A 19,375-nucleotide genomic window follows, 5' to 3' on the forward strand; every position below is an offset into this window, starting at 1 on the left:
TTGAATATTTTAACTATTACGCTAAAATGGTTGGTCATACAGTAAATGACACACTCCGGAGATGTAATGGACCTCGCAGGAATACAGATAAATGATTTAGTCAAACTTTCACGCACTTGTTGGGTCGAACGTCATCATGTTGCAGTAATAGAGTCTATCTTCAAGCCCCAACTCTACAGCGTGTTTTATGATGCGCTACGCACTGGCTTTGAAGAAGAATGGTTCTGGGACTCAAAAACCAAAATAAAGGCACAAGATTTTGAACGGGATAGAGCCTCTACGACCTCTGGTAAAAAGTTACAAGAATAAAAACCAAGACATTTTTCAAGCCTGTCACATAGTTGACAGGGTCATGGAAGACCTTTGCATGAAACGAGCGAATGCAGAGAAATATTTTCGGACTGGTATTAGCAAGCAGTAAATATGGCACAAAAAGTTGATGTTCAGCTGTTCCGTTCCTTGTCAGTATTACAAATCAGCTGAAGGCAAGACTTGGAGACAGAAACCAGCTGAAGGCAAGGCTCGTGGAACTGTTCAACCTCCTCCAATCTGTAGTGCGAAGCAAAGAATTCAATAATAATATTTTAAAGCGCAAAATGTCTTCGGATATGGAAGATGATGGGTTGCTATTCAAAAGTGAGCTGGCGCTGGGAAAATGAGATAACAGCAGGGTCGCCGAGAGGGGGACAAAGGGGCAAATTGCCCTAGGGCCTCGAGGTCTAGGGAGCTTCACAAAGCAATGAATTCCGTTTTTAAATGGAATTTATTAAAAGTAACAAAATTATAATTAAAAAGTAAAACATCTTAAACGAATTAGTGAATTTAAGCTATTTGCAAGGGTGTGGTGGCGAAATTTTTGCTCGCTTCGCTCGCAAGAGGCATTGTTTTTTCCATTTCCCCCCTCCTTCGGGCCTCCTAAACTTCATCACACCTCACCACAAAATAAACCGTACACCACAACTTTTCTCTATTGATCAGTTTCCCTTGTCTGGCGTACAATATTTACAGATTTACTAACTGCTCATATTTTCGGTGTACCTAAACAAATGCCCCGGTGGACCTTTAATGAAGTTTAATTAGTGCCCTTTTTGTGTCTTGGACCCCTGCCCTCTGAAATTTCTGGTTGCGCGCCTGTAAAGAAACCTGAAAAGGTTGGTTACCAAACTTTGCCCATTAAATCGCAATCGAAGCTGCATAAGAGCTGTATCGACTGTTTTGTAGAAAACCTTGACCTTAAACCTTTTTTTCTGGATCACTTAACGCATCATCTCGAGATAGTTTATCAAAGAAAACCTTGGCTTTGCGGTTTCTCTTTTGGGTAAATTCATGAGACGAGCACCAAGAACTGGCAAGTGCAGAAGCTGTCATCCTCACTGACTCCGAAGAGTTCCGAAGTAGCTCTATGTCTGAAATTGAGCAGTTTAGAAGCCCAGACGCAACTGAAAGATCCAACTTACGCAACTGAAATTCGTTTGATGTATAATTTATAGCACGCAATATTCTTTCCCACATGACTATAAACAGAACAAATTCGAAACTATCCATCTTTTCTTTAGGGCCTTTTGCACCAACCCTTTCCTTTTTCTTTTCTGACGTGAGAATTAAGCGAGTTAAAACTTTAATTTTGTGAGGGTATTATGTCGGGAAGCCTAATTTACATGCATATGCATCATCTTATATCATTATTGTGTTTGCTCAAAAATCATATCCCATCCTGCCCCCACTTTAATGTTGCTGTGAATGCTTTTAAGAAACATTTGTTTTCATTCAAAAACCCGCTTTTCGAAAAGTCTTTCGGGGGCCCTTAGTTTTGTGTTTAAAGGTGCACACCGTGCGTTACGCCACTGTCTCAAGTTAAGATGGTAAAGATGAGCTAGGTATATCGGCAAAGAGAGAGGACCCTTCTATTGTTTTAAAGGAAGTGGCAAGAAAATTAAGAACAGAATTATGACGCTAGGTATAACGACCTTGTTCAAGAGAGACTATGCAGCCTGCAAAGACACGAGAAAGTTTCGGGAAGAAGACAGAATACGCAATTAAACGTTTGGCTTAGGTTCCTAAGGCTTAGATTTTTGCGAGTAAGGAGAGTATTGTTAAGGTATTTGATGGGGGAAATGGGGGATTTAGTAGGGTGGTTGCTCTGCACAATAGACCCAAGGTCACTGAGCTTCAAGAGAGTGGTTCAACAGAAATGAAATATGAACAATTTTTTTTGCAGTACAGAATTTGAAAATGGCTTTGAAAAAAGCAAACATTTTACGACATACTAAAAGCTTTTTCGTCTGACACTCCTCAGAGCATAAAACGTCAGAATAATACGATGGAACACGATGGAAAATATATACCCAGTTGTGGATCGAAATAGGCCAATCAGAAAAACGCAAGCACAAGACCGGTATAGTTGTCCAATCAGTGCCGCGAGCCTAAATAAAAATTACCAATGGAGTCCAAAACATCTAGAAGTTTCTCCTGCCCGACAAGCAATCAAAGCCATTATACACTTTTGAGCCATTTTTTAAGGAACCAACTCAGTTACAATAAAGACATATTACATAAATATACTCCACGAAATAACTACTTTACAATTCAAATTACTACACTCAGGATAAAGCAATGGAATATAAATAAAAATTTTGTGGAATTAAGATTTAAGACCACAAGCGTAGTACAGGTAGCCACTATCATGGCCGTGGAGAGACAGCTCGGGCCCCGGAGTCATTCACAAAACTGGACCCTTGAGAAAATTTCCTGTGGCCTCGCCCTTCAGTCTCCCGGAGAATAAGGAGAGCGCATTTTTTAGGTACATTTATTTAAACACTTTTTAAAGGGCCTCTCCAGCCAAAAAATAAATATTTTTTTTATTGACTAAAAAGTTAGCATCTGGTGCGTGTATTATGGCAAAGTCGTTGTTTTTGCAAAATTCCAATTAGTTTAGAAGTTATAAGGCTTTAAAGTTGCACCTTTCCGAGAAAAAAACGACAAAAGCCGAATCAGTTTTGAGACATTTTGACGTCACAATGTGCGGCTCTCGTTTGCCATGAATTTCGTATATCTTCCATCGAATCGTGAAGGAGTCATGGTCACGCGTTGATAACGGCATCTAAATCTAGAGCAGGAGCTTTTTAGGATCGAAAATTATTAAATGTTTACAATCATTCTAAGTTTGCGGGTCGGAATGTGTCCATGCTGTGTCACGACCTTGTTTTGATCACCTGTGTAGGCCCATAAAGCTACGGCTTCCTGTTCCAGCTCTTCCCTCGCGTATAATTAAGCGAAATTGACACTTCAGTTGTTCTCCAGAAACGATGAACAACTAAAGGCTACAGAATTGATATCTGAAATGCTCAAACTAAAAGCCGATGGAACAGAACTGAGAGTACTATCACTTGCAGTGTTTAATTTGCAAATCGCCGACGTTCGATTCGGTTTGAGGCGAGACTAACGAAATACACTGTGACGTCAAAATTGCGTAACAGTGTCACCAAACCGAAAAATTTTTGTCGGTTAATTCAATTCAATTATCGAAATGCAAGAGCTTATATCTCACAAACTGTGAAAAATATCGAAAAACAAATAACGAATTCGTGATCAGCAGGTTCAACTCCTTTAGATTAGCCAATAAAATGCAAGTGCAAAATTTGGCTGGAGAGGCCCTTTAAGGATATTTACAAGAATATGCAAAAACATTTTACATGAATCAAGGACATGTAGAAATTTCTCTGCGATAAACCTACAGGCGTTAATTCCGTATAAGTAGCTGAAATAGTAGCTTTTTGCATTACAAATAGATCTTATTACTTTATTACGGGCTTCATCGTTTCGAGCTTACGATAGGACTTAAAACTAACCTTACCTGCAAATCGAATATTACCTGTTAATAGTGAGATTTTCATTTGCAGTTTTTAGTTTTAATAAAAATGAAAGTTTCCAGAACACCCCAGTTGAAATTGCACTGATTGCATTGAAAGGTCAGTATGACTATGTTCGATAATGGTCTCGCCAGAGATGTCATTGAGAGAGAATAACATTGTAATATGTATAACATATAAACTGTATCAAAGGTAAAAAGTACCGTGCTTCTTAAAGTTCAGTCCTGTCCATCGAGGCTGTTTTCTTGATTTTGGAGGTCCTTAAAGAAAGTGTCCTTGATCTTGTGCCTGGAACAGTTTACGTTCTTAGTAGATTTCACTTCAGAGTGTAGGCCGTTTCAGATTTTAGGTCCTAGGTAAGAGAGACCATTTGTTTCCAGCGAGCAATATCATTTACCACACATTTTCGAACATTCATCTTTTCCATTTGACGTCATTCCGGGAATTTGGATCTTTGATGTAACAAGGAGGGTCGCGAGATATACGCAGTAATGCAAATTTGTTAACAGTGTTTCTAGCGTGAAATTGTTTTCCATAAACCTGTCTACTCAGAAAACCATAGGCCTCTCAAAAAATACTTTCAAGACCCAAGATAATTGCGTTGTTTTTCATTTTTTCATTTGTGCCGAATGCTACCAAATCCACCCTCTCCCCAAGGGCAGCGTCGATGGTCTAGAGAAATATCTCCAAAGTCACAAAAAGTACTCCCTAATCCTTTTCTTTATTTTTATTGCAAAGCAAGATTGTTGCAAGGGGGAGCATAATGGCTAAATTTGCCTTCGGACTCTCGTTTCCAGACTTTTGGCGGGGATTGTTTTACCAATAGAATCAAATTTTTACTATTTGTTACTATTTGGCAATAATTCAGGTATTTTGACATTGTGTTGTCAAGTTGCATTCCCATAAATATGTAGTTGAGATGTCCTTGTTGATACGCTCGACTGCTGTCAATATGCGACAAACGGTGAATTGATAAATATAAAGGATGAGCAAAATCCATGATAGAATATAGGCAAAAAAGAGACACGTTCATCTATAACACAGAGAACAACGTAAGACTATCTGATACAAGATAAAAAAGTCGAGAAACTGAGCAGCAGTAAAATTACAGCTAAATGGCAGCGAGAGGGTGCAAATTGGATTGAATTAAAATGATCGGGTTAGGGTACAGATTGAATTAGAGTTTACATAGATTCACGAAAGCTATTCTATATTTTCTGGTTTTTCATCTCTTATTTCACTGCAACGCTATTAACAACCGAATTCTGAAGAAGTGCAGAGATTGAAACTGTGATCTCGATTCATAACTGTGATCTCGATTCATAACTGTGATCTCGATTCATAACTGTGATCTCGATTCATAACTGTGATCTCGATTCATAACTGTGATCTCGATTCATAACTGTTCATAAATAGACGTATTTGGTTCCGATTCTATATACGAGTATCATGACGATATAAGGACAATAGTATTACTTATAAAACTTTAGCAAGAAAAATCCAGCATGAACAATGATAGACCGCGAACAATCTATTTAGCCTTAGCTGAATGTCTTATATGACTGAATGTCTTGTATATATGCATCAGATCTATTTACAATCCCGAGTCTCCTAAAAATCTAGAAAAAGTGTATTCACAGTTCATTAAATTTGTTGTTCTTGGCGGGCGTCCCTGTTTGCACAAGACTAGTGCGCACACACTACTGCGTCTTTTTATTGAGATTGGAAGCGATTTCCTCCAGCCACCATTCACTTATATCGCTGTCATCTGAATAATGTCCACCCTGCTTTGGCGCAGAATGGTCCTCACTTTTTTGCCTTGATGTCTTGCGAATGTGTTCCAATGATGCAGGATTTGCTTTTGGAGAGACCCGCTTCTCAATGCCAACCCTTGGTACAATCAACGAGGAACCGACTGAAGTCATCGAAGCACTCAAGTCGTCCGCCTCGCTTACGTCACTATCATAGCTGATCGTCGACACAGCAGACGAAACTGTAAAAACAATTAACAGCAGATGAAAACAATGAACTTGACAACTTAGCCATTTACTGGATAGCATGAGAAGGTTGGTACACTGTACATGGCTTTAAGCTCAATGAATTTTTCCTGAATTGAGACAAAAACACATTTTTACCTGGAAAAACATGATCTCAAAGATGGCGATTAAAGACAAAAGAAATCTAGCAGTCTGTGTTTAAATCAATTAAAACAACAGAAACAGCAGAGAGTGTATTAAGTACATCCCCATGTCAACAAGGGAGTACATCACAACTAGGCTGAAGAAAAATTTCAACTGAAATATAAATTGGATTGCCAATTCTCTTCACTCAAACAAAGTTAATCACTAAAGCCCCTAACTTTACCACGATTTCTAGCCAGCATGAAGAGATGAACAAAACAGTGTTTGGGTTCCCTTTTGGCAAGGGAATTTTGCGATATTTTGCTACCAAAACCGCTTGGCAAGGGCCTTTATTAGCTTACAAATAATAGATAAGAGTAGAGAATGAAATAGCACACCTGATTGCTTGGCATGTAGTCGTCCATTGTTCTTTCTATTCTTTAGCTTCTCTTGCCACATTCTCAAGCACCACAGCCCAATCGTCTGCGCAGCAACCTCCTCCGTAATAGCACGTAGTTGATCCTCCCTCGCAAGTCTTTCCTCCAACTGCAAATTTCTTGACAACTTAACGCGAGGATCGTTGTATGCCAAAACTAGCAACAAGTCATGATAGGAAACATCCTTGCCACCACAAACTCGGTCAATTTCTGCGCACATGCGCTTGTACAGAAATCGGTCATTGGTAACACTGAATTTGAGCTTTGCGATGCTTAGGCCTAAAGCCAGTTTAGCTCTTTTCGGGGTCAGTTTGCCAGCACAGTCCCTATCGATAATGTTCCAAACTTCTTGAAAGGCTTTTAGATCTGTATCTGACATTAACATGTCTTCATCGGCCGAGGAGAAGAGCGAAAAATTCTCAATGACAACGGCAATGAATAAATTCAAGAAGATGTACGTTATTATTATGTAATAGCTAAAGAAAAACAGCTGCGCAAAGAACTCATTTCCACAGTCTGTTTCCCAGAAGTTGTCATTTTCATTCAACGAGCACTTTGGCGGTTTCACCATGCAGTCATGCATGAGTAGGTTCCAGTCTTCACCCGTGGTGATTCTGAACAACAGCAACATTGCTGAAAAGCTTGTTCGGAAACTCGCGTGCCGATTGAGATGAAGTCCAAATCGGACTGAGCCGAACATTATCACACCAACGAGCGCATAGCACATCATCAAAACAAATAAAACTGATATTGTGTAGAAGCTTTTGAACAAACTCATGGTTAATGTCAGCATAATCATTTTCAGGAAGTTGATTTTGCCAACCAGTGTGAATAAGCGGAGAATAATCAGTGCGACTCCACCGCGAAGTGTTGTTGGTTGAAAGCTGACATGCCAGTAGGAAATTATCTGAAAGATGGACCAGACTACACCAAGAAGCGTAAAAATTGCATCAAATCGGTTTCGCCAGCTAAGCCAGTAGCCAGTCAAGCCATACGCTTGCAGTTTTATTATCAGATCAATCAGGTAGACGTATGTGAACACGATTGCAATGCCAGTAAACGAAGCATGGCTACCGTCGTTGTCGTCATTTTTGAAATTCTTTAAACTGGTTGGGTACCAATTCACAGACATCAATGTACAACCATTTAGCAAAACAATGAAGATATATGTGAAGCGGTAAAACTTTTTTTGCAAAAAGTCATAAACACGCGCCTTTTTCTCGCTGTTCTCAGGCCGTGGTGGCACGTGTATAGGCTGTGACAGCTTCAATCTCTTCTTCAAATCTTGCCACCTTCGCTGGTCCACAGTGAGCAGGGCTGTTCCTTTGTTTTCATTGAAATTGCTCACAACTACACCAATGAATAAAGTTAGTCCGATAAGGCCAGCAAGAAACACATAGGCATGGAGGTATAAGCTGGCAGAATGCCCAATTTGCTTGCCCATAATGTCGCGAACGACAGTCCACCCTTCTAAAGACAAAACCTCAAATAAAGCAAGAAAAGCATCCGGAAAGGTTTCAAAATTAAAGTTGCGCGGGTTTTGCCAGACACATGGGACTGTCACGGAGACTTCTTGGCCACTAAGGCCTCTTGTGCTAGACGGAGCTGCAAGAGTCACATTGCACAGTCCAGTGCACTTATCTCTTGTTTTAATCGATGCTTCTGTGCACCGGCCTAAACGGCCTTGGAACATTTGAACACCGTAATTAGCAAATACAAACATGAGCAAAAGCTGCAACACAGCAACTTTGAGAATGTCTTTGTAACCTCGTACGAAAATTTGAACAACATTTCGTAAAGGTGGCGAAAGTGTTATAATTCTAAGAGGTCTTAATGCACGCAGTACAAGTAAAATTTGGGCCATAGAGGTTGGCCTAATATGTCCCGGGTGCCAGCAGATGTAAACGAGGCCGACGATGTATATGAATACATGCAAAACTCCCCCAAAGTCTTTTGTCAATGCGGTTGGGGTTAGGAAAAACCCATCGGCAAGAATCTTCAGACCAATTTCAATTGTAGTTGTGATGACAAAAATGTACTCGACATACTTTGTGAGTGGGTACTGAAATGTTCTTTGCTGAGGTGTTTCTAGCATCATCACATAGCAGGAAAGGTGAGTCAGTAGCATCATAAACCAATCCAAATAGGCTTGGGATCCAAGGTATATTCTAAACCTATTTAAGCTGAAAGCACTAAATAGCCTCGTCTCAGCTTTGTCTGAAAACGCCACATACCTCGCATGGACGATCTTGCGGATTATAACCCGGATTCTGTTGTCATATGGCAGAAAGAACAAAGACTTGTCAAAGTATGGGTAGTTCTCTCGAAGGTTCTGCACTTGCCTCTCTTTTCTACGCTGGGCTTCACGCAACCTTAAGCGCACCACATCAAGGTTCTTTTCACTGGCTTTTTCAGCTGAAATAAAGCTCAAGTGGTTCGAAGAGACAATGTTGCCTTTCACTGCTATAGCAAGGTTTGCGGAATGGGTACGGCCAAGAACGGCTCTTGAGGGTCCTGCGGGACTGGCTTCTGTTGACTGCTGTTGATTGGAAACTTTTCGCCTAATTGCAGAGCCACCACCGCCACGGGGTGCAATCCTTCCGCGATGCAGGCTGGAGTCAAAGTCACCTTTCTTCTCGTGTGACCACTTTATTAAGGCAGAGACACTGGATTGTTTTCTAAGTGTTTTGTTTGTGTACAGAGATGGAGGCTCGCTTGACATGCTGACAAGATTGATTCCGAGTTCTCTTGCAGAAGCACCTTGCTCGGCTATTAATGAAGGCATCGTCTGCGCATGATCAAAGTCTAAATCACCACGAACTACATCAACGTTTGAATCAACTTGCAAGTAGTTTGTCATGAAGCTCTCTCTTACTTTTGGAATACTGCAGCCAATCTTTTCCATTTTGACAATTTTGGGCCTTGCTTTCAGGTTCTCAAATACCCTCAGTCTGAGAGGCAATTTCTGGTTCAAGTCAGCGACTTCACGCAGTTGGTGTTGCTTGATAATTTTGACTTCTTCGTCAAGCTCAAGATTATCCAAGATCAAAGCTACAAAAACACTAATAAGAATAAGCGTTGCTAGCACGTGGTAGAGAATAAAAAACAAGAAAATCAAAATTGCGTATTCTTGGCCTCCCTTTTCCAGCATGGTATGCAGGACATCATTCCACGCTTCTTGCATAAGAACTTGAAACATAGCACGAGTTGCTGCTGGAAAGGTTTTGAAGGAAATATCATCGACAGTTAGAGGATTGCCGGTAATTTTGATGTTACAAAACAACTGCAAGCTCACACCGGCAGCCACCAGTAAAAATATCATTGTAAACAACAGCAAGCTTCCCAATTTTTTGCCACTTCCAAGAATGCGCTTTAGAAATGATGCAAGACTTGGTGACGCCAAAATCAAGCGAAAAGGACGCAATACTTTGAACAATGCATATGTCTCCAAGCCTTCCCGTCTCAAACAAAGTGGCGCAAGAAATGCTGAGCTTCCAACTGCCAAAAAAGTCTCAAAACGATGGGGGACACAGTTAAAGTATACTTTAGGCCCATAACCAATAAGTTTGAGAAGAACCTCGAGATCAAACAGCAATGTGAATGCAATCTGTGTGAAAATGCGGTCTTGGTCTGTCAAATATCCTTGAAGCAGGGCGTCACAAACGATACACAGCAAAAAGAAATAGCGGAACACACGTGACTTGACAATGCGCCTTAGTGTGTATCTGATGACGTCGGTTTTTTCGAATTGATCTCCTTGAATGAGTTGCAATCCGGAATCCGTCTTGCGGTGAACAAAAATCTTTGAGGAATCTTTAGTAATGTTCTTGGATGGCGTACTGTAAAACCTGTGAACTTGGCTACGCAAGTCTGCAAACACTTCGGTTACTATGGCAATAAAAATGTTTTTTGCCAACCAAGCAATGAAGATGATGAGAATTAAGAAGTAGACGACCGCAGCTAAGTCATTTTGACTGTCCATTGCATCGTACATGACTCGGGTCCAGCCCTCCTGCGACTGAGCTTCATAGACAGTAAGCAATCCGACGGCAGTATGCTTGAAATAGGTGTTCATGTGGTAAAACCCAGTGCCTTTGATCTCCTTACAAGCGAAACCCTCTGGACATTTGTAGCCTGAGTCATGAGAATGGACATTGCATCTGGAGGCTGGGATCATAAAATCTTGGTAAGTAACTTTCTCTGTGTTTACAGTGCTTTTGACGCAGTACCCCGATAAAGAGCCAAATATTTGCACCCCTATAATTGCAGCTAGTGTCATAGCATAACCGGCAAATAACAAAACGTTCCGTATTTGTCTCAGAGGCTTTTTTGAAACACTTTTTGGAATTCCAACATGAAGCAAATTCTTGCCAACTCTAAACAGCAACAATGGCCTAGGACAGCGCAAACCAGACACACTCTTGTACCAATCCGTTTTAAAGGGGTTTATCACGTCAGCCATCTCTAGGGCATGAAAAATGAGCGAAATCCAAATAAACAGCACCATCGTAAACTCAAAAATACGACCTGGGCTGCGAAGATAAGACTTCTTTTGGCGAAAAAAGCCTTTTTCTGTGATTTTTAAGCAACATTCTGCAGTCAGGACAAGCACAGCTGCAAGATCTAGGCCAAACGTTATCTTCAAGAGTCTTGGCTGACTTTTAATGTTATATGGCGTGTTTAGGGACACAGATGTAAAACTTGTAATACACGTCAACGTTATCAATGCTTTAAACCACAGTCTTCGGCGGAACTCAAACCCACTTCTAGTCGCATGAAACTCGACCAATGACAGCCGGCGTAGCAGCGATGCATGCACATCATTGGTTCTCGGCCCAGAGTCCTGATCATCAACTTCAAAGCTAAGGGAATCCCCACTTATTGGCGATTTGCTGGTTTGGGGCAAATGTCTTATTTCATTGTTTGCCTCATTTTGAGGCACCGAAAGTGTAGCCATGCTATCGGAATCTTTTCTAAAAAGAGAGAGAGGAAAATTTCATTTGGAAACGTTTCCTTTATAGATTTCAGCGTCGGGTCGAAGTTTTCTTATAATGTACAGCAAAACATCATTTTATTAGGTTATTTACATATTTGAATAAAGCATTTTATAAATGTCTTATTTTTAAAGAAAATGCTGATTTGAACAGATAAGCCCGAAATGGAAAACGTTCTGCCACATTTTTTCATCGTACAACACGTCATAAAGATGGCTGCTGGCAGAAAAAAATATTAAGATTTAAGCTTAATTTTTCTGGAACGCATGACGCCTGTAAATGCAATTCTATTTGTGAAGTTGAGCCCCCAAAACCGCAATATGTTCTGCGAACCCTGTACTAGACGACACAGAATTTGAACAAATAATTCAAAAAACTTTGGCAAGGTTCGTTTTGAAGAACCTAGGGCCGCAAGAAGGTGTGATGTTTTCTGTTTGTAATGTGGAAAAATTTGTGGCTGCCTCTAAACATCCATGTTAAGTCTCCAAAGGAAAACATGAATATGTTCGACTGATAGATAATGACATGGGAAAGTTAATTTCGATTTCAAATACCGATTTTGTAATAGATTCAAGGTATTAGGGCTCTTCTGGCACAAAACCCGATTTCGGCTGTATGCGTTTGCCTTTGGTATGGCTCGGACCGGTTTGTGTCTACCGACTGTGACAAGTAATTTGACTCTGATAATCTTCAATCTAAATTGACCGTTACTTTGGGATTAGTTTGTCTATTTAATAATGCATTCATACTTAGTTGCTGCGAATTCAAATATCTCTCACTTCAATAGGTTGGCCTTCAGGCAGTGCGATGCTATAATTTGTTGAAGATTAACACAATATTCCGCCTTTATTGCTTGAAGAAACCCCACGCATTGGTGACCAAAATTCTTAATTTATTGATTAAATATGTCATTGCCTAGAAAATGGCATTCTTCCTATTTGATTCAAGGTATATTGATGAAACTTCAAACATCGTAATAGCTGATGAGCAGAGCCAGGAATATCTGGATTTGAAAAAAACCCGTGTTTACTGAAAGAGTGACATAAATTGAGGCCCGAACAATGCTTTAACCTATAAAAATGCAATAAAAATATAAAATATATTTATGGCTTCAATTTTAAGATTTACCGAGAAAATAATCATTCTTTTATTAAACATCGAGGAAATTAGATCAACAATGCAATCATCCAATCAATAGACAAAGATCCAAGCAATACCTGAAAAAAACCGAAATTCTGAGTTTGTTTCAATATGTGATGCCAAAATTACATTTCAATCCATACTAAAACAGGCATTTTTTATTGTCAATAGGAAGTGGACAATCTATTTTTTTACTTTCATATCATGCACTCCCTTCCCAAAAGTATTCTGACATAAATTGCATCAGTACAGGGTCAAGTTAATGAAAACAAAAGAAAAAATTGTATTTATAGAATGACAACAGAAAAAACCTCAGAACTTCAGCCACTCACAGAACAAAGTATAAATTGCACATATTTTTAAATTCAAGGCCATCGGTAAGTTCACTTGTGATCTTGCTTTGAGTATTTGGTGGGGAATCCATTTAGAAAATTAACAGGATGGAATTTGCAAAGAATTTATGTTTGGAAATTACCAATGAAATGGCCAGGAATATTTGCCCAAATGTCAAAGATTTTATCAATTAACTGTTGCTCAGTCTTTTGAAATTTTGATTTGTTCTTTTCTTTATATGAAAACAAGAAAAGCTATAGCGCTTTAAATTATATTCAGATTGGGACTTTGGGAAGCCCTGGAAGCGTTAGGATTCTGTCGGCAGGAAAACATTTGCTTGTATCCTTAGCTATGGGACATGGAGCATTGTCTTGTTGAAAAGCTTATTTATATAGCAATAGCTTCCTTTGCACTTTGTGAAAGGTTTTCCTTGAGGATGGCAACATAAAATGCAGCTTTGACAGAAGACCCCAAAAGAATGACACCATTAGGCGTAATGCAACCAGGCCTTGCCGTTTGAGGCGAGCGCTACCTCGCGCTCACAACCTGAGGAGAGCTATGAACTGCTCTCCTAAACAGAACATGAAGGAAGAATCGCTCCCCTAAAATTTCCTATTCAGAGAATTATGAAAACGCACAAGGGTTAATTGGTTTATTTTTGTAACAGCAATTTCTGCTTTTTTTGCAACTAACTTTTTGCTTGTTGGGCGGTTTTTGTTATGATAGGCATAAACTTCTATCTATTTGGAAAAAGATAGTTAACCAAAAGGTACGTTTGTAGCGATTAGAACTTTTCAATCTTAAGAAAACAGGAATATTTTTGGAAGGAAAGTCGAAGAAATTGGTAGGAATTGTAGATTGGGGATATAATAAGACAGCAGGTCCCTTCCAGCAATAGAAACAAAACTATCCCTCAAAGAGAACAGGATACTCTGTCTTGCAGATCAAAAACGACAACCAAAATATGGAATTCCACTATCCAGCAGCATTTACTGAAAAACCCAGATTGGGTGAAAACTATAACGGCGACATGTTTTGCATTATTGGCAAAGCCTGATCATCGTTCCATCTAGCAGTTTGTAAATCTATCTACTATATAAACATGACCAACCGCTTTTGTTTAGACATAAGTGAGTTCGTTTTCACCTTAGAACTCCGTTGGTAATATTTTCAATAGGAAAGGGGCACTGATTGGACAACCTCAACAGTCATGTGCTCACGTTTTCTGATTGCCCTATTTCGATCCAAAACTGGGTATTTCAGCGTAGAGTTTTCCATCTATGTCCTGACGTTTTATTCTCTGAAGAGTGCTAGACGTATAACTTCAGCTTGTTTTAATTTTTTTTTTCAAAGCCATTTTCAAATTCTGTGCAACAAAAAGATTGTTTTGCAAGAGAATTGTTGTTTTTGTGTACATGAAACTGAAAGAGTCTGTTCTTTCAAATACTTCAAGTAAAGGGGGTGCCTAAGTCACGGTTGAAGCAAATACAAATTGAAAGAAGTAAAACAGCATACTCCTGACTGAGGCTATTAAAGGCAACCGACAGATACTAAAGGGGCTTATTAAATCATCTGTTGATTGTGCTTTAAGTATATTCTATGTGTTACTGATTTAGCTCGCCTCAGCAAATGAGGGGAGAGATTCCAGCTCACTTATAAAAATACAAAGGGGCAGCCCTGATGCAACCCCAGGCCACTGCTGAATTTTCTCCCTGTTACTTGGAATTTATTTAAAGGAATATTTATTAAATGGCTTTGAAAAAAGCAAACATTTAGTAAACTAAAGCTTTTCGTCAGACACTCTTCAGAGTTTAAAACGTCAGAACATAGATCAAAAACTCTACGCTAAGAAATATATATACCCAGTTGTGGATCGAAATAGATGCTTATGTAGATAGATTCTAGTCATTCCTTCTTGACTATGGCTAAGTTTTGCTGGTGAGTGTGTTTATTGGTTGATAAATTAGGATGCAGTTTCCTATTTCGCTTTTTGATCCAAAATGCCCTACAATGTTTTGAAAGGATATTGGTCACAAAACTTCATGGTTACTTGAATTGGTATCTCAAGTTCTTTAAAGTTGATGTGCATAGCTTCTTCACAGCCCTTGCTACAATTATTTTGTTCTCCTCAGAACTTTTTTGGACCAGAAATCTCAACTTAAACCATTTTTGCAGTAAACCATTTTTGCAGTAAACCAGTAAACCACTTTTGCATACAGCTTGCAGACTCTATGGGCAGTAGACTTCATGTAACCAACTTGTTTTGCAATTTCATTATATGAACGACCTACATGGCCGAAGACTTTATGACCTTCTCAGAACAAAATTCAAGTAATACATTTGTTTGATTATTTTAAGACACTAATGTCTTATTTTCTTGCCAAATGTTAATTATACTTCTCACTTACATCCAAGTTACATAAGAATTAGGCAAATTTTACCCAATTGCGCAAAAACTTTTGGGAGGGGAAATGTATATACATGTTATAATCAGTAAAGGGTGTCACATGAACAGCAATTTGCAGCCATGATGTTAGCAATGGGTTGGGTCAAGGAATCTGATATGCAAAGATTGCAGTAGAGCATGGCAGGACCAAGTGTTCAAAAATCTGTATCAGCTTGTCCATAGGGTAGACAATTTCGAGCTGCCTTTTGCCTTTGTGCCTCCTTAGTCCTCATTTAGAGTGAAATGTTAGAAAGATTTTGTGTCAGTCTCAACTAATATTAATCTCCATATCAAAATAAAGAGATTTTTGAACAATAATGCATAACAAAGCCTAAGCATACATAAACTATCTGCATGATTTCATGCCTACTTTCCATGTAAAATAGGAAACAACAGGTTCACTTGCACAACATCTCATTCGAAGTTGACAGCCAGATGGCTTTAAAAATGTTAGTGCAGCCCTGCTTGGTACTTTTTGAGCTTGAAATGGAAGTGGGTCTAGAGTACTACATACGAGACGCAAATTTCATAAATCATAGGGTGATTGCATAGCACTTAGTTGTCCCCTCAAATTGGAAGCAGAAGGGAATGGAAGCAGCCCCCTATAAACATCGCCACATTATCACCATATTAATTTTTTCTTAGAGAAATGGTGCAGGTAGTATCATATGGGATTGATCATAAATTGTTTTCATAGAACATTGAATCAGAACTGCCTCATTTTGACTGCGAAATTTTCATTCAACTATCAACAGTGCCTTGGCCTTGGGCGAACCGGTTCTTATCTAAGCAAATAAGCTGTCAAGAGGCAAACTCTATATACAAAACGATTATTAAGAAGACTTTATTATTTTAAAGCATAATCTTACCTTGGAACGAAAGCGCAAATTTATATATGCTCTTTCCAGCGAAAATTTGGGTTCCGGTTGGTGAACATCTGCCTTCTGATGGCTGGAAATGAGCGATTCATACCTTTCATTTCCAATGGCGCGCAATTCCTTTCATTACCGAACAACTAAAAACAGAGACTTCCAAATTAGACTTGAGAACTTGCCTTTATCAAAGCAGAATTAGCAACCTGATATTAAAAAGTTGCAATGCTCCAACCTTCCTGTTGTTTTTCCAAAACTAATTACTAACCTCGTTTTCACAAAACCAAACGGACACGAGACACGAAAACTAAAATAAACATCAAGGGAACAAACAAAACGGAGATAAACGATAACAGCAAATAATTTAATAGTTGTATTTAAATCAAAAGTACTGGGCCTATGTTTTTCAAAAACGTTTAGTCCTCCATTTAATGGGCTGAATTTAAAATTCTCGTCTTTAGAAATTGTTTCATATGAAGGATGTTGTAGTGAGTTCATGAGATCAGCAGAACTTAAAAGATAAATTTAAAAAGAACAGATTAGGGTGTTCACTTTTTAGTTTTTTTGTTGTCTATAAAAATGCTGAAATTTCAAATTAATGAAATTTCCTTGTTTGATTGAAATATTAGAAATCAAGTGATAGGGTCTATTATTGCCAACAAGAAAATGTTGCATACTGGGCTAGATTGACCTAGCAGGGAAAACTATCCAGCTTTAATTAGATGCTGCTTCTTGAACGCAGATTCAAATGTGACTGTAAAAAGTTCAACACAACTTGGCCCATTATATGAGCTGCACATGAACGTCACATTGTAAGAGATATGGCTGAGACTGTCATTGCTTTTATGGTTGGTTGTGACAAAAGTTTTCTCTAAATCAGAAAGAATTTAGCAGCTCCCTGTCCCCTGTTTGGGAATTTGTTTTTTATGACCGAAAGTCAAGGTAAAGCTCTTTTAAAATGGTGAGCAAAGGCTATCATGTTTGTTTCTCATATTTTTATGATAAAATTTGTGAAGGAATTGCTGCTATTGTCCCACTCCCTAGACTGTGATTGGGCCAATACCCTTGACTGTGTCACTTGAATATAAACGCAAGAGGATAAAACTTGTGAAACAAAACTAGACACCATCAGCATAATTTGTAATGAAATATGCAATGTATTTTTTCAAAATTATACAATATTTGTTTAATTATCGTCAATGGTTCTTTTATTTACAGCATTATTGTACTTATTTTTACAATACACAACTAAAATATATCTAAATTGTAACAAGCATTGGATATATTTTAGTAAACAATGATATCCAGGCACTCAATTTACAAAAAATACATTATTAAAACTAGTTGATATTAATCTTCGAACCTCATCATTTATGTCAACCAAACTAGCATTCTTTTGATTAAGAATTACAAAGAACTCTCTTTTGTCTGACCTTCTTCCAACAATCCAACAATCTGCCAAGTTCTTCATAATCATTTCTCTATCTCCAGGCATTTTATCAAGATCACTGTGAATATCAACAATCAGCTTCATCATATCTGGTGTAACGCTAGTTACCTGAGACGCCCTTTTGCTATGAATACTAGTCTTCACAGCTAGATTCATCTTGTTGAAGTACAAGAACCTATATTGTTGATCACTCTGGCTAGCTGGCATTTTTAATATGTGCTCCATTATCTTGTGTGAAAGATGTGTCATCTGGGCTCCAAGAAAGGTTTGCAACTTTAAGTAGAACTCTACTGTCAGAGGGGGATCAGTCGAAGCCAACATGCAAATAACGGCACTCATTGCCTTAAAGACAATAAGGTAATACTCTTTTAGTTCACCATTGGTCCATATGAACAATCTTGGTGATCTCTTGGCTGTACTTGTCAGCTGATCTGTTTGATCAACTGATGCAGTAAGAAATTTACCTACGTTTTGCGTATTTGACTGCATTGAGACCTTGGCATCAACCTCATTTTCCATTGTAGCAGGAAACAAACTAGTTGTCAAGTACTTGAATAGGATTCTCATATCTTCTTGTTCTATTGTCGTCCAAAGAAGCTGATCATTGTATAGAAAACAGCTGTGTGAAATGCAGGGAAACGTTGTCTCGACAAGATTACAAAAGCATTGTACACGGAGAAAAACACTTTGGTCGACTGGTAAAAATGTTAGTCCGTGATAAATATCAAGGATATCAAACTGGGAGAAATTGAGTGTTTGTAAGTAGCGCGAATAGAAATACTTCAGTTTTTCCTTCAGGCTCTCAAGACCTGATTTCTTCAAAATTCTCGTGAATGGTCCGTTAAAAAGCCTGAACATGGCGTAGGCCTGTTTGAGAACTTCCTGCAGCACTTTGTCCTGCACTTCTTCTTCAAAATATTCCACAGCTCGCTTTCCATCTTTTAGTATTCTTTGATTGTATGGGATCTTTACAGTCATGGCCATAAAAAATCGACCTTCCGGATTCAAGAAAACTTGCCTGGATTTCTGGGTGTGAAGAACTTCGCAAGGCGTTGTCGGATTAAATGTCTTTGTGAATTGGATCAAGGCTTCGCACAATCCGACTTGCTTTATCTGCGAGTCAATATCTTCCTCTTGTGGTATGTATAACATCGTTTTCTCCCCTTCTGTTCCCTCCCGAGTACCATAGCTGTCATTGTAAATAAAGAAACTCAATAATCCACAACTACGGATCCCTGACGCCATTTTCGATAAATCTGATATGTTGCAAGAGGAATCAAAGAGAGGCTATAAAAAATATCCATCTGACCAAATTTTGGCCCTGCCCTTTGTACTGCCTCTAAAGTCCCTGTTAAATGTAGTCTGTCTCCTATTGCGCTCAATTTTATTTTCACGGGAGTGAAATGCACGTACCGTTGAGCTTGATCGATTTAAACCAATAAGAGAAAACTTTGATTCAAGAGCTTTTCAATCAAATGGCCGTGTGACGCTGTGGCTAGAACAAATTTTTCCCTGTTTGGTTTGTGCGAAAGAAATGTCAACCGCGAAATGGAAATGCTTCCATTATCATCATTCAATTCCAGTTATAAAATTGTCTTGATATTTTCGATAGCTTTTTGCTCGCAGTTTCAAATGTCGTCCACTACCGCAGCCAGGCCAGCCAAAGCGAGCAGCACAGGGGCGGACTCAGGGTGTCGCACAGGTCGCACGGAAG

General features: G+C 38.9%; 2 protein-coding genes across 2 annotated transcripts; both read right to left on the reverse strand.

The window, feature by feature from the left end:
• Positions 1-4,903: 4,903 nt before the first annotated feature.
• Positions 4,904-17,197, reverse strand: LOC148959889 (sodium leak channel NALCN-like). The gene is made up of 3 exons (XM_089109564.1): positions 16,209-17,197; positions 6,388-11,399; positions 4,904-5,862 (listed from the first exon to the last, which is right to left on the reverse strand). The coding sequence occupies exons 2-3, from the start codon at positions 11,381-11,383 to the stop codon at positions 5,570-5,572; spliced, it is 5,289 nt and encodes a 1,762-aa protein (XP_088965690.1). The 5' UTR covers positions 11,384-11,399; positions 16,209-17,197; the 3' UTR covers positions 4,904-5,569.
• Positions 17,198-17,336: 139 nt separating this feature from the next.
• Positions 17,337-19,307, reverse strand: LOC135694962 (vacuolar fusion protein CCZ1 homolog). Its single transcript, XM_065213869.2, has one exon. It carries the CDS (start codon positions 18,904-18,906, stop codon positions 17,524-17,526), a length of 1,383 nt encoding a protein of 460 aa, XP_065069941.1. The 5' UTR covers positions 18,907-19,307; the 3' UTR covers positions 17,337-17,523.
• Between the last annotated feature and the right edge of the window lie 68 nt (positions 19,308-19,375).

This window comes from Rhopilema esculentum, chromosome 8 (assembly GCF_057945365.1).
Source record: "Rhopilema esculentum isolate cy_ngs chromosome 8, ASM5794536v1, whole genome shotgun sequence".
Classification (NCBI taxonomy): Eukaryota; Metazoa; Cnidaria; class Scyphozoa; order Rhizostomeae; family Rhizostomatidae; genus Rhopilema; species Rhopilema esculentum.